The sequence below is a fragment of the Pangasianodon hypophthalmus genome, chromosome 15 (genome assembly GCF_027358585.1).
Source record: "Pangasianodon hypophthalmus isolate fPanHyp1 chromosome 15, fPanHyp1.pri, whole genome shotgun sequence".
Taxonomy (NCBI): Eukaryota; Metazoa; Chordata; class Actinopteri; order Siluriformes; family Pangasiidae; genus Pangasianodon; species Pangasianodon hypophthalmus.
Window position 1 is genome coordinate 16,755,111 of NC_069724.1, and position 14,740 is coordinate 16,769,850.

General features: G+C 39.7%; 1 protein-coding gene across 4 annotated transcripts; it reads left to right on the plus strand.

Moving 5' to 3' along the window:
- Positions 1–748: 748 nt before the first annotated feature.
- On the plus strand, positions 749–14,386 carry aggf1 (angiogenic factor with G patch and FHA domains 1). 4 transcript variants are annotated; one of them, XM_053240285.1, is made up of 15 exons: positions 749–1,392; positions 1,474–1,887; positions 1,996–2,095; positions 2,976–3,133; positions 4,791–4,928; positions 5,074–5,265; positions 7,170–7,782; positions 8,936–9,038; positions 9,130–9,181; positions 9,426–9,527; positions 10,663–10,828; positions 10,963–11,042; positions 11,365–11,489; positions 12,942–13,041; positions 13,380–14,386. In XM_053240285.1, the coding sequence occupies exons 1-15, from the start codon at positions 1,384–1,386 to the stop codon at positions 13,563–13,565; spliced, it is 2,538 nt and encodes an 845-aa protein (XP_053096260.1). In that variant the 5' UTR covers positions 749–1,383; the 3' UTR covers positions 13,566–14,386. The 4 variants fall into 4 exon arrangements, 3 of the variants coding, with proteins under 3 accessions (XP_053096260.1, XP_053096262.1, XP_053096261.1); XM_053240287.1 differs by having other exon boundaries at positions 749–1,157; XM_053240286.1 differs by having other exon boundaries at positions 749–1,061; positions 13,380–14,385.
- Positions 14,387–14,740: the final 354 nt, after the last annotated feature.

Sequence of the window (14,740 nt, forward strand, 5' to 3'; positions counted from 1 at the left end):
TACAGTACTGTGCAAAAGTCTTAGGCACATGCAAAGAAATGCTGTAGAGCAAAGATGCCTTCAAAAATAATGAAATTAAATGTTTCTACATTAAAAAAATACTATAAAGAGCAGTAAACAGTAATAAATGAAACAAAGTCAATATTTGGTGTGACGATCCTTTGCTTTTAAAAAAAAAAAATAGTAGTCTCAGGTACAGTGTGTGCAGTTTTATAAGGAAATGAGCTGTAAGTGTTACTGAGCATCTTGCAGAAGCAGCCACAGTTCTTCTGGAGACTTTGACTGTCACACTTGCTTCTTATTTTTGCAGCAAAACCCAGCAACATTATGTTCATTATGTTTTATTGTCTGAAAAGTGTCTCTTATGTAATATGCTGCTTTCTTTACTGACATACAAACATTTGAAATGTTCTTGTACTGAATCAATAATGTAGAAGTCATAAAATAAAAATCTATAACAAAGTCTGTACTAAAAAAAATAGAGTGCCTAAGACTTTTGCACAGTACTGTGTACTGTAGCCTATAATTACACCTCTGGGTAAGATGAAGACAAAATAACAAAAGAAAATCTTTCAGAAGGGCCCCATGTTTTTATTTTGCTAAATAATCCAGGTTCATTGCTTGGATTGTGGATTGAGCTGAAAACCCAGCAGGGAATACGGCCGAGTGCAGAGTAGAATCCCGTGCAGTAGGTGGCAGTATTGCTCTTTTTCAGCGTGAAAGTTGCCTCTAAACCCAAAGAAGAAGAAGAAGAGCCCATCTGTTTAGCTGAAAATGGCGGCACTTATCGACATGGAATATAAATACATCAAGTTTCCTCATTGTAGCTCACTTTCTCATTAACCAAAATTATATCTGAGTGGAATTCGTAGGCAAATGAGTCATAAGACGTTTATTATTGGTTTACAAACCAAGCGAAAAGATGAGACGACTATAAATTTGGCTGAAAACTGGCTGAGAGGGTGTTTTTTTTTTTTAGCCGAGGGCCTTATGTCAAATTGGTCATGTAGTGCACTACATACTGCGTAGGCGCTATTAAGACACATAGCACTGCTGGACAGGTAACATTCAATGAAATGTGTTCAAATTAAAATGCTGGGGTAGCTATTATACTAGCAAATATTATATTCAAGTTATTTTGACCTGAGACAAACAAGGTGAGATAAATGATATGTTTTCTTTTGGAATTATGAAACAAAAAGATGACTCCATCTCTTATAGACACTTACCTGCTATAAGGAAGAGCCCCAAGATGGCAAGAACTTGTTGTGTTTATTTCCATAAAGTATTTATTTTATTAATGTCATTTAAAACAAGCAATTAGTATTTTATAAACCTAATGCTACTAATAATGTAATAAGAGTGATTAAAAAAAAAAAGGACATGGCCAAGGTGAACATGAGAGCTGTTATTAAGTAATGAATAAAAGAGGAGTATTAAGCAGCCAGAATTTACTCCTCTACTCACTGCTAGTTTCAGAGAGTCTGGAGCATGGAGAGGGAAACAGATGTCGCTCTGCAAATGGAAGAAAAATCTGTTTCTCTGGAAGATAAGTGCAAGTCGGAGCCAGCAGTTTTCCAGGAAGATGAGATCCCGGACCCACTGATGACAGAAACGTCCAGGTTTGAGGAGCCAAGCCTGAGAAAGGATGATGGGTCGAAAGCTGAGCCAGCTGTTCCTCAGGACATCTGTCTGGGGTCAGAGGTTGCAGGTCAGAAGATGGAGGGCTGTGGGTCAGAGGTATCAGATCTGCAGATGGAGATGAGGAGCCTGCAGCAGGAGCTGGGGAAGTGTCAGATTGAACTGAAGAGAGTGCAGAAGCAGCTGGACCAAAGTCTCAGGCTTCAGAGGAGCACAGAGAGCTTCAACCATGATCTAAGACAGCAGGTAACACAAATGTGTCATTGAGCCTGACATTCACTTAAAGGACTACCCTCGTAAGTAGGTGTATTAGACTCCGATTATACATTATGTCTGTGCCTGCGTGGGATGCAGGTTGAGGAGCTGAGCGCCGAGCTTCATGAGCGGAAGAAGAAAGAGAAGAGTCGAGTGGAAGCGGAGACGCAGACTGAGGACTACACCCAGGTTGAGACAGGTGCTGTCTCACCCACACACGCACACACATGCGCACAGATTCTAGCTATAGGACTATTCTCACACCGCCAGTGGCATTTACTGCTTTTCCACTGGAGAGTCGAGCATAGCTTGTTCAGAGATGGGAGTGTCTTAATGGTCATTACTCAAAATTCCATGTGTACTACGTACACCTCATTTTAATACAAACTGATCGTTTTTGTTTAATCTCTATTATAACCGCTTGTTGTAAGGCACATGGTTGTGCAAGTTGCGCTTGATCATTAGTGGGTTAAATGATCAAAACATGTATGTAGGCTATACCTGTTCTAGGAATGCAATAAATAACATAATACCCACAGAAGCGTGGCTTTTCTCACACATCCTTTTAAACGTTGTCTATATTTCGTTGTCCTGCGTTGTAAACTCTGCCAATACTTCGTCAGGTTGGTTTCAGCAGGAGACAGTAGAAAAGAGCAAGCAAAACCTCTTTTCCCGCAGGATCTCGTGGAATCTTGACCAATATATCAGTTCAGAAGGGAGCTATGTTATTGAGGGTTATTTCTGCGAATTATTATATAGGAGGTAAAATATGACGGTCTTTTCAGACTTGTGCATGTAAAAAAAATCTGTAAATTACTAACATGATGGATTCAGACAGTACTAAAATCCCAGAAATACACCAGTAATAATTACATTACCTCAGCACCTCATGTAAAACTAGGCCAGTCTGAATAAGGCTTTATATTACCAGTGTTTTTGTTATTGTCTGTGTTAACCTTTTATAATGACTAAATACGCAATGTGAGAGCTCAACAAACTGATTCAGATTCTATGCATACACAAGTGTACTTGGTCAATAAAACATGATTGTGATAACTGTCCTTTTTTTTTTTTTTAAGATTACAGTTATTACTACAGTGGATACTATCAGGCTGCTGCAGAACCCGCGCTTAACACTGCTACAGAAATTCAGGAGACCTCTGATCCTGTTACTACAGAGACGGCAACAGCCAGTTTACCGCAGTCAGATGACGTGACCAGCATGGCTGACACAGAGGTAACAGGAGTGTATGTGCACTGTGCTGTCACAGTGAGTGATTACGCAGTGATACTCTTACACACTCTTCTTGAGCCACTCCACATTATCTGCTGGTCACCACCTCCATGTGCAGATTTTTTTTTTTTTTAAATACAGAACAGCACATAAAGTTGTACATGTAAAGTCGTAAGTAACTGTAAAATAAAAACAGAAACATATCAGTACAGGATGATACACATAAAGTGCACAGTAAAGGACATGATTATGTTTAGCACAGTAGGTCAAATACATTTAAAGTTAAATGGAGTTTAGCATCATTGGCAAATTCATCCAAATTCTAGCAAAGATTTCTCTTATTAAAATGGCTTTCATACAGTACGCAAGAATCACCGCTGGACTTTCAGCCATGTTGTTTCACTGAGATTTGTGGTGCAGGGATGAGCTCAGCTTCAGTGAAAAGCTCCAGCATGGGGTGGTCTCGAATAAGTGAGCAGAAGTTTCTAATAAGTGAGCAGTACGCATATGTACAAAAAGTTATGAATAGCCATTTTTCATATGAATACAATAAAAATATATAGCTGCAAGTAGCTATCTATGGCATCTTTAGCAAGTAGCGGCCCCACAAGCCAATTCTTGGCAAGTTACATGGAACTCTAGAGAGTCTATAAATGAACTTATCTGTCTAAGTTAATGATAACCCTGTCAAATGAGAAGTTAGAGCCTGGGATGACCTGCTGGATGTTTCTGTGGCTGAATTCTTGAAAATGGGCAAAAATCTAGTACACCAAAGTATGTTTTGAGTATTATGCAAATTAGTTCAACATCTAAGTGGACAGAGCTATATGCATACGGGACTTCTGGATTTTGCACAAGGAATCAGTCATAAAAAGAATTTTGACTGCATGATTTACGGTTCATGAGATATGGCTGAAAACATAAACTCTTTGCTGTAGGGCCACCATCTGGCAGATTGGGCTCCTTTCACTTGTCTGAATAGTGGGATGAAGTACTACTATCTGCCAAGTTTCATGTCTGCAAGACCTACCGTTTAGTTTTGTGTAGGAGCTCTGCATTTAAAAATCAGAGTACACTGGTACAAAAGAACAATCTTCTTTTTTTCCCCTAATGAAAACGACAGATGAGCCATTCAACATATGAATCTGAAATGGTTGACAGTTACGTAGGTGTTTCGAAGTTTCCGAAGTCCTGCCTTTTTCTCTTTTACTCAGTTTGGCTTTCCTGCTTGAAATTTGCACTGATGCAAAAGAATTAAAAATCACTTGCCTGTTCATCATTAAACAATCCCTTTATCTAATTATGTGACTGGACATCAAGTAAACTGTAAAGTTGTTTATCTCTTTCACTCTAAGAGCAGTTACTACCTTCTCCCTTAACATGGCAGCATAACCTACACAACTGGTGAGCTGGAAGTTTTGTCCAAGTTGGTCTGGCCTTTGGGTCTGTTAGAGCAGAGAAAATTTGTTACGTATATTAACAGTAAAAGTCAGAACAACGCAGTAGTTTCCAACACTGAACTCTAAATAAATAAAATAAAGGGGGTATCACTGCTTTACTAATTGGTTAAGAGGTTAGGACAAGGGGCAAGGGTGTACTTAACTAGAGTTAATGTAAGTGTGTGTGTGTGTGTGTGTGTGTGTGTGTGTGTGTGTGTGAGGTGGTTGTCAGCAGCAGCTCATCCATAGCAGCAATGTTGAGAGCCACAGCAGAAGAGGCAGTCTCTCAGACGGGCTTTGTTTTTGATGAGAGCTCAGGAATGTACTATGACCATTCCACTGGCTTCTACTACGACTCGGTATGCTGTCCTCATACAACCCTATATATATTTACATCTGGATGTTCTCTTATGAAATACACTTCACCGTACTGACACCATAGTCTAGAAGGTCATAGGTAGGAGTTTGTCTATTTAACCTAATTGGTGAATTTTCTGTCTTCAGAGCAGTCAGCTGTATTATGATGCCAACACGGGCATCTACTACTGCTACGATCACAACAGTGGGAAGTATCAATTCCACTCTCGAATTGAGCTGTCCACGGTTCAGCTAGGCCAAACTGCCAATGACCAGGAGAATGTCAACAAATGGAAGAGCAAGAGGACCTCAGAGAGGCCAGAGCATCCAGAGTCCCAGGTAAAATGCTTAAGCCTGCTCACATCCCAGGTAAATTAGACCTCCGTCTGAGTGAGAACATTTCGCAGCAGTAGACCCCTTACAGCAGGGGTTCACTCGTAGGGAGCGTCAGTACTGCTCTGTTTGATGTTTTCCTACCCACAACACATCTGGCCCAGCTCATTAAGGACATAATAATTAGCTGATCAGTTGGAGCGGTTGTGTCAGAAGCAGAGGGAGGGGGTCCCCAGGGCTGAAGATAAGAAACCCTGTCTAACCGGGTTAAAAATGAATCTCCTTATGATTGCAGCACAGACGTGAATGTGATCCAGGTAATCAAATAATCGCTTTTTTATGTCTTCAAATTTCCACTGATGGAACCCCATGTTGAAATACTAGACATTTAAATGGTTTGTATCTTAACAGCATTTCCTAGTTTCATTATAATTTGGCAAAACAAGTAGACTAAATTGACCATGTTAACCTGTTGGCCTGAGCAACATTCTATAATGAATTTCTTACAACAATAACAACAAAAACAGCGCTTAGAAAATCTTCATTATTTTCCAGCTTCTTAAATATTTTCAATGTTTTCCAAATTCATAACTAATATTTTCTAAAATTCTATATGAACAGATAGAATAAATAATAATTGAATAAAATCTAAAAATAAAAATTCAAGATATTTGTACATGCTAATATATCATTTACACTCAACATGCCCCAAAATATTTCCAATATTTCCTTTTTCCATTTCAGTTAAAGCGGAAGCCAGCTGGCAGACAGACTGACTAAATTCAAAATTGGCCTTAATTTCTTACTGGTGTTTTGGATAGATAGGAACACTTCTTGATCACCACTTCTTTGTGATCCTCTGGCATTAGTTATGTTAATTACATAATTTTGCAACATACATTGCAGTTTTTATTCTTTTCACACCACATCAGGGTTCCCTATGACTGCCTGATACATAAACCTTTTTACCAAATGATAGTAGACCTTTTTTGTACATCTCTTTTTAAAAATCATGGAGGCCCCTGGTGTTCCAAACTCATATAGCTGTGCATTAACTCGTAACTCAGAATAAGGCCCAATCCCAATTCTATTTTATACCCCTTCACCTACCCCCACCCCTATGCCTACCCCTTCTCCTTGTCCCTTCAAACAGAGTGTCAAGAGGTAGGGGTGAAAATATTCCCCTAAGAATTGGGACACCACTACTATACCGTTACACGTCATCATACGTCATCTAGGTCCTAATTCTCTCTCTCGAATTGGCAATATTTGAGAAAAAAGTTTAGCGATTTCTAATTATCGGGGGACTAGCCCCCCTCAGTGTCTTTGTTGGTTACAGCCCTGATCAGACATGAAAATATGTTGTGGCAAACTTTAGCAATTTTTTTGCAAACATTTCTTTGAATAACATCACCGTAAATTTGAACATACGATTGAATGTAACATAAAACAAATGATTTATGTTCATTAAAATCTTTATTAATGTCAATAATGCTTATTGACATTAATGGGTCTTTTTGTTCGCTCGGGCAGCCATGTTGCTGCCGTAGCCGGTTTCCGCTGAGATAATTCATACCCCTTCGTTTGAAGTGTGGTCCCGAAAAATCTTCGTTTGAAGGGATATGTGGCCCTTCGCCTTACCCCTACCCCTCCAACCAAAAGAGAATCAAGACACCCCTACCCCTTCACGTGAACGCGCGAAACGGAGGGGTAGGGGCAAGGGGAAGGGCTAAGGGGTAGAAATGGGATTGGGCCTAAGTCTTAACTCTGGGTAACTCTTAACTCTGATTAACAATACTGAGGCTCCGAAGAAACTGAAAGACTGATGCTCATGAAAATTTGTCTCTGAAAATCAAGCTCCTACTTAGCATACAGATAACGTTTCTCTTTGAATGTCTCCTACCTAACAGAACCACAGTGGTGTGAAGGAGAGGCCCAAAGCTGTAAAAGATCAGGAGGAGCACAGCATGGGAAAGAAGGGTGAGACAGTCACACGGAGAAAAGGACAATGCTCTCGGAGCAAGAAACGCCTGTCTCGTTCACGGAGCAGGACACGCCTATCTCGTTCCCGGAGCAGGACACGCCTGTCTCGTTCCCGGAGCAGGACACGCCTGTCTCGTTCCCGGAGCAGGACGCGACTGTCTCGTTCACGGAGCAGGACGCGCCTATCTCGTTCACTAAGCAGGACACGACTGTCTCGTTCACGGAGCAGGACACGCTTATCTCGCTCTCGGAGCAGGACGCGCCTATCTCGCTCACGGAGCAGGTTGCATAGACAGAACAGGACACGTTCTGAAGACAGGAAAAAGAAGAAGAAGAAGAAAAAGAAGTCACACTCGCACAGGGATTGGAGCTCACACACTACTAATATGGACAGCGAAAGTGAGCCAGAAGAAGGAGAGATCTTGCCATCCAGGGCAACGAAGTATCCTTCATCATCATCCTCGTCAGCATCTCCGTCTCCCCCTCCAGATACCTCTCCAGTTTCATACAGCCCAGAGAGAGACACGCAACCAGTGGAAGGTGAGGTAGATACCCTATTCCACTGAGATAAATAAGTTTGTTTGTAGCAGTTTAGCTGCTATTTAGCTTGTATCAGTGGTCCCATGAATGTAATATATAATTTTGCAATATTTTTCTTGCAGTACTCTTTAGACCTTGTTTATTTTAATGGCTGTCATAAAATGAGCTTGTCATAAGTCACCAGTTAGTTCCCAATCAGCACCTTTTTAGCGTTCAAACTGAACCAGAAACTGGCTCTTTTGTGATGGACCAGTTCTGATTAGACACAAAGCAGCACCAGTCCATGTCAGTGGATAAAGACTGAAACAGATACCGAGAGAAAAAGGGATATAAAGGGTAGAAGGGTCTTGTGTGTTTTTGCCTTTGATAATAGTACTAAATAGTAAATAATACTAAAACACAGTGGTGCCATCTTTATTTTAGGTGGAAGTTGATGTAATAGGGTACGTTGAACTCGTCTCGGCCCAGAGAATTCCTGGCTTTTAAATTTTGGAGACACGGTTCAAAACCTTCCAAATTAGGCCCAACTTTGACCTGATGGTGGCGCTAGAGCGTTGGCAGCACTTGGCCCAAATTTGGTCAGAATGTTCCTTAGACGTTTCCCAATCAGTGTGCCAAATTTCACATCTTTTTACCAGACAGTTCTATGGACTGCCATAGACACACCAGCCAGAAGAAGAAGAAGCAGAAGAATAATAAGAAAATGTAGAATAAAAATAGGTGCCTACACACCTTTGATGCTTCAATCCATGTTTCTCTTTCACTCATCTTTTTTTGTGGAGAAAACCTGAAAAAATCACAAACTGTTCCCATATGAAAACACTTTTTTTTCCATTGCCTTCAGTGCTGTGATTTAGAACCCAAAAGTAGTTTTTATTGATGAAGTAAATGCTTTGCATCTTCTGTCCATTCTTTCTACAGAGGAACGCAAGACTTTCATGTAGTTTTTCATGTTCTACTCCCTAGTGGACACATTAACGTGAGAATATGTAGGTGATATAAGAATATGTAGGCAGTCTGGCATATTTTCAGATGCACAGACTCTTACGTTACATCGCAACACCCTCATGTGTACCTGGAAATAATCAGAAGTATAAAACAACACTGACTATTTTACTGAACCTTACTTCATGTGTGTGTGTGTGTGTTACAGAAGGATGGCCCCCATGCGTGAGAGTGATTGTGGTTCGCTCTCCTGTCCTGGAGCCCGGCACTCTTTTCATCCTCACAGCTGACAACATCGCCACTATCGGCCGGTCAGAAACACCAGAGTGTGTGTCAGCTGTTTGTGGTTTAGCGTATCATCATTTTGTTTGAATTTATCATGTGTTGTGTGTGCATTTGCAGGGAGAAGGATATGGACCATGCCATCAGGATTCCAGAGATGGGAGTCAGTAAGGTATGAACTGTCAGAATTAAACAGCTTATGGACAGATATACCATTAAACTCCTCAACTCTCAAACTTTTGCATTTAATGTATAAAATAAACAGTGGTTGAGTAGTCTAGTTTGATCACAGGTTCACTGTGGTGTATTTCTTGTTATTCATCTGTGAGCGTATTTTGTGTTGTGTGTATTTAAAACCAGTTGTGTGTATGCAGATCTATGCAGAGGTGTAATTTGGTGTGTGTATGTGTGTATAGTGCCATGCAGAGGTGTATTTTGATCAGGATCAACAGTGTTACATGTTGGTAGATCGGGGCAGTCAGAACGGCACAGTGCTCAATGGCAACAGAATTTTACAGGTATTGCACCTCATCAATTTTTTGTCATACACTGGATTTATTTGCTTTTCTATTTATATACTATGTTTAAGTAATATTATATAATTATTTCTATAAAATTAAAAAGAAGAAATTAGTTTGGTTTGTGTTGATCAGTCAGCCTGTTGCTTTGTGTTCTTTGTGTAATTAAAAATTACAATTAAAAATTCACATTTGCTGATAAAGCAACATTATCTTGTCATTAACATTATAGTTTGTAATATTTATACCTGTAATAATCATAATTTTAGCTGTGATTCACAATAGTTCCTTGGCGTCTCTCGCTAAAAGGCAGCTTGTGAGGCATGCATAGATAAGGCTAGATAATCTGTGTGGTTGACACCTACCTTACCTATATGTGGGCCTTCCCCACACTGTTACCACAAAGGTGAAAGCACACAATTGTTTAGAATGTCTTTGTATGCTGTAGCTTTAGGATTTCCCTTCACTGGAACTAATGGGTCTAGCCTAAACCTGTTCCAGCATGACAATGCCTCTGTGCACAAAGTGATCTCTGGTCTCGCTATACCTTTGGCCATATAGTGTATTTCATGAGTTCTGAACAGTTTATGGTATGCAGACAGTATATTCCCATTCAGCAAGCCACTTTATGGGGTATTTGTATGGAGGCGGTTGTACACAGTGTTATTGTATGAGCCCCTGAGTTCCAACCTGTTGGGAGGATATTCATTCAGAAACCATCTGCATGCTGGGCTTCATAACATTCTAAGTTCATCGACACTGAGTTTTGTCCCATACTACTGTACTAAACAGTGTTGTTATATATTTTTTACATATCATGGCTAAAAACATTTCTGCAACAACTGCTGCACTCTATATAAAATACAAGCACAACAGTCCTTGATGAGAGCAGTGCACTGTAGTTGTGTCCTGCTACATGGTGGAAGAGACATCAATCAAATGACAGTAATGCCTGAAAATAATAATTTAAAATAATACTGCAATTCTTGTTGACCAAACACTAGCTGTCATCATGGTTACCATGCTAGAGACACAAGCAATTTTTCACCGTTTGAAAAGGTGCGCTAAGCAGGAAATGCAAGGTTCAATTCAATTCATGGTTAATATGACTGTCTTTGTGTGTGTTTGTCTGCAGCCTAAAGTGCGCTGTGACCCTTGCCCTTTAACGCATGGTGATGAAGTGAAGCTGGGTGAGACAGTTTTATCCTTTCACATTCACATGGGCTCGGACACGTGCGATGCTTGCGAACCTGGACAGGTGCGAGCTCACCTAAGCTACCGCCGCCCAGAAGAAAACATGGGTATACAAGTACATACTACAAGGAGTCACATGATACTGCTAATTAGCACACTATTTCGAGTGATAAGTATAATGAATTAAAAATTATTAGAGTGTTTGTCTGATGTGTGTGTGTGTGCGCATGTTTTTGTCCAGGCGTTGTACTGAGTAAGGAGGACAAAGAGGTGCAGAGACAGAGACAGCTCAAACAGATCAAACTTAAATATGGCCTTAAAGTAAGTTGGCCTTTTTTTTTGTGTGTGTAAGGAATTTTTTGGATGTAGGAATGTGCTTACTGTGCAGGAGCCAAAAAAAAAATGACCAAACCTCCTTGTGAACATTTTCAAACTACATGAAAGTTGTCATTGTTTTCTTCTTTACAAAGGCTACCTATATTTTTCCATTTTTTTTTTTAAATGCAAGCTCATGTGCTGCAACAGTACATATTTAAAGTCAAATTTCAATCCTAATCCTACAATTTGTTAAAGTTACCTCTATTTTGCAAATGTTTGAGATTTCCTTTATATGTGACATAAACATGTGTGTGTGTTTGTCTAGAACAGTGCATACGAAGGTGGCAGTGCGTTGAGCAATAAGTATAAGGACCGAGCAGAGAACCGGAGGCAGACAGTGGGAAGTGAGGGAACCTTCTACAGAGACGACGCTCCTGCATCTGTGCATGTGTACGTCACTTCCACGCCTCCATACACCGGGGTTGATCTCAGTCACTGCTATGAACTAAAAATATCCAGCCAGTAGTGTCCTGTAGTTAAAAACCGACCATGATGACGGGCTAGAGAACAAAAGCTCAGACTGCACATGGAAAAATATGAGCTGTAGTATTTAACTAGGAAGTTAAGACAGTGTTTTAACAAACCCCAGCTATGTTGCTGCACCTGATACATTCAGACCTGCACCAGGCACAGACTCAGCAGCAGTAACACTGAGCTGTAAGTGTATCGTTCACACCAAAATAATTTTAAGTAGTAGTGGACTTATGGTGGCCCATTTTTTTTATTGAAGGACCAAATATATAAAAGCTTATATAAATGAGCTAGCAGGGCTAAACCCCCTGTCTTTAAAAGTCAAAGATAAAAAGAGATTAATGTAAGGTTTCAGGATTTGGCATCCACATCAGCAATATTTGCTGTTAACAGTTGTCTTTTTTTTTTTAAACACATGTCTTATTTTGGATTTTTGTGTAAACAAGGGCAACACCTCCACCAATGGTAATATGAAAACTACACAGAATGGTATGAAGAATTAATGCTGAGACTGATTTCTTTTTAGCCCACACTGTGGATTCATACAGTGAATGCGAAGACACACATGAAATATATTCACAGGTGTAATGAACTGGAATCATGAATGAATCTGCCTTTACGTGTGCATGAGTGTAATGGTTTGTGATACACCATTCTTATTACAGCAATAATAAGATCTATGTGTATAATGCATTGCTCTAATAGTTTCACTGTCAGGATATTGATAGATATTAGATTCCAGCCTCCTGTCTAATATCAAAACCAGCAGTCATCCACCCTTTTTTCAGGTGGATGGAAAAGTGGGATAGGAAGAATTGTGTAAAGCAAAAGATAAAGAGTCAGTAACTGCATACTTTCAAATCATACAGATGTGGTAGGTGTGCCTGATAAAATTATGTGTGTAGAATGTAATCCTTACAGTAAATCAAACTATCGTATGACTTTCATGACATGACAAAAGGAAGCACCCCTTCCTTCTCCTTTTTGCATCTTGACCCTTTTGTTGTGTAAAGGACTTGAATGGTACAAAAGTAATTTTCAAAAATTGCCTCCTGTATCTCATCACAACTACAACTACATACATTTCCATACCCAGCTAAACCATGATACACTTGGTTCATGCTCTCACCCACTTTCAGACCCCATGGTTTTGTTTTTTTGGAATGCATTGCTTGATGGATTCATTTGGCAGTGAATAAAAATGTAGATATACAGTAAATGCACTGACCACTACCCTGTATTTTGATGGTAACACATTGCAATATCAATATATCAGTCTTATTTTGGGGTTCCTCCTTTACTCTTGTTCCTAAAGGACTCAAGTCTTTCTGTAATCATCACTGAACTCTGTGTGTATGTGTGTGTGTGCAGGGAGATCAGTGACAGGAACAAGGGCCGTCAGATGTTGGAGCGAATGGGATGGAAGAGTGGAGAGGGACTAGGCAAAGATGGAGGAGGCATTACCGAGCCTGTAAATACACACACACACACACACACACACACACTGCCAGTCAATAGAGGAGGGTTGTTCTGCAGACTGCACACCAATGGGCATGTCTGAATAGGAGAGATGGATGTGTTTAAACATTTTATGAATAAAATAGTCTCATTTCAGTAACATTTTTATGGACAACAAAACCCCAGGTAAACAAGCCAGCCAACCTTCAGTGGCTAGGCATTAAAAAACAACGGATATGGACTCAGACATGCTTTCTCTGGTGTGCAATCAGCAAAGAGATCCTGTTGAAATATTTACACACACTCATTCTCACCCACTGATCACCCATTCCTCTCTCACCTTCTGTTTAGGTGGAGGTGCAGGTTCGGGTGCCTCAGTCCGGTCTGGGCTGTGGAGCGATTTTTCAGGTGGATGAGGTTCCAGCTGGCCGGAGTAGAAGGCAGCAGAACTGGGAGCACGCAAGGGAGCGCTTCCAACATGCAGACCTCAGTAATGACAAGCCTGACGCGGGAGACGTGCTACTGAGTGACCCGTGAGCCTGGCTTTAAAGTCTGAGGTCAACAAAGAATGATTTCTCATTTTGAGGACACAGCTCCAGAAATAAACTTGAATCAAGGGACTTAGTTAATGAGAGAGTTTACATTTTACAGTGAATGTGGAAGAATTAAATACAAAATAAATTGTATATTAAAAGAATTGTTTGTATCCAATGATTGTATAGTTTTGTTAATAAATGTGTAACACTACATTCTGCTCTATATTTCCCCAAAGATGCAGAATGTGGGTCAATGTATAATAACAATAAAATGTAAAATAATATTTTATGTAATTCTATAATACTATAATACTTCTCAAATGCAGCACAAAGCACTGTAAAGTATCTCAACATATGAATGGATATATATGAAAGAGCAGTGATAGGAAGGCCATCTGGCATTTTATATTGGGATTGAACATCATTTGACATGTAGTAAGAATCTAAGAACTAGAAAGTTACATAAAAACATAAAATATTCCAATGTATGATGTACAAGTACAGCAGTATTTTTATTTCAACATACAGTAAATACAACAGTAAAGGATTTGCAGTTTTTATGGACAGTCCTTTTTTCCTTAAATTAAAAGTGTGTACTGAAACCCCACTATGATGCAAGTTGGGCAGATTGTTTGACCGGGAGAGATTCTTGAATGGCTTCTGTCTTGCCCACCCATGTGTTGAATCTAAGGATTTGCAGAGACTCCCAGACCACTGAAGCTGGAACAAAGTGGACAAGCTCATCAAGCTGGTAACCAACATTGATGTTTCCACATTTATATTGCATCCATAATGGCTGGAGCATGTTGACCCCAATGTTCATAAAGGTGTGAATATTAGTATAGTGGCATGGTTGGTTTTCTGTGTTTATAAACTTGTCTAAAATCTCATTTATATTGACATTTTTAACAACCACAGTCTAAATTCATACACTTCATACTGGAGTTTCAGTCAACTGTCCTTCATTGTGCACATGGTATAGTATGGCAAAGAAAGTATAATGATACAATCTCTCTCAGTTCATAGAGGTATAATTCAATACCATTATCTGTTCAATGCTCCAACTATCCATATCATTATCTGTGTCCAGATTTGAATCTGAAGTGGGTATGGTCTAAACCCGAAGGGTGTTTTTTTTTTTTTTTTTATTCCCCTACATTAAATATGAATCCTACA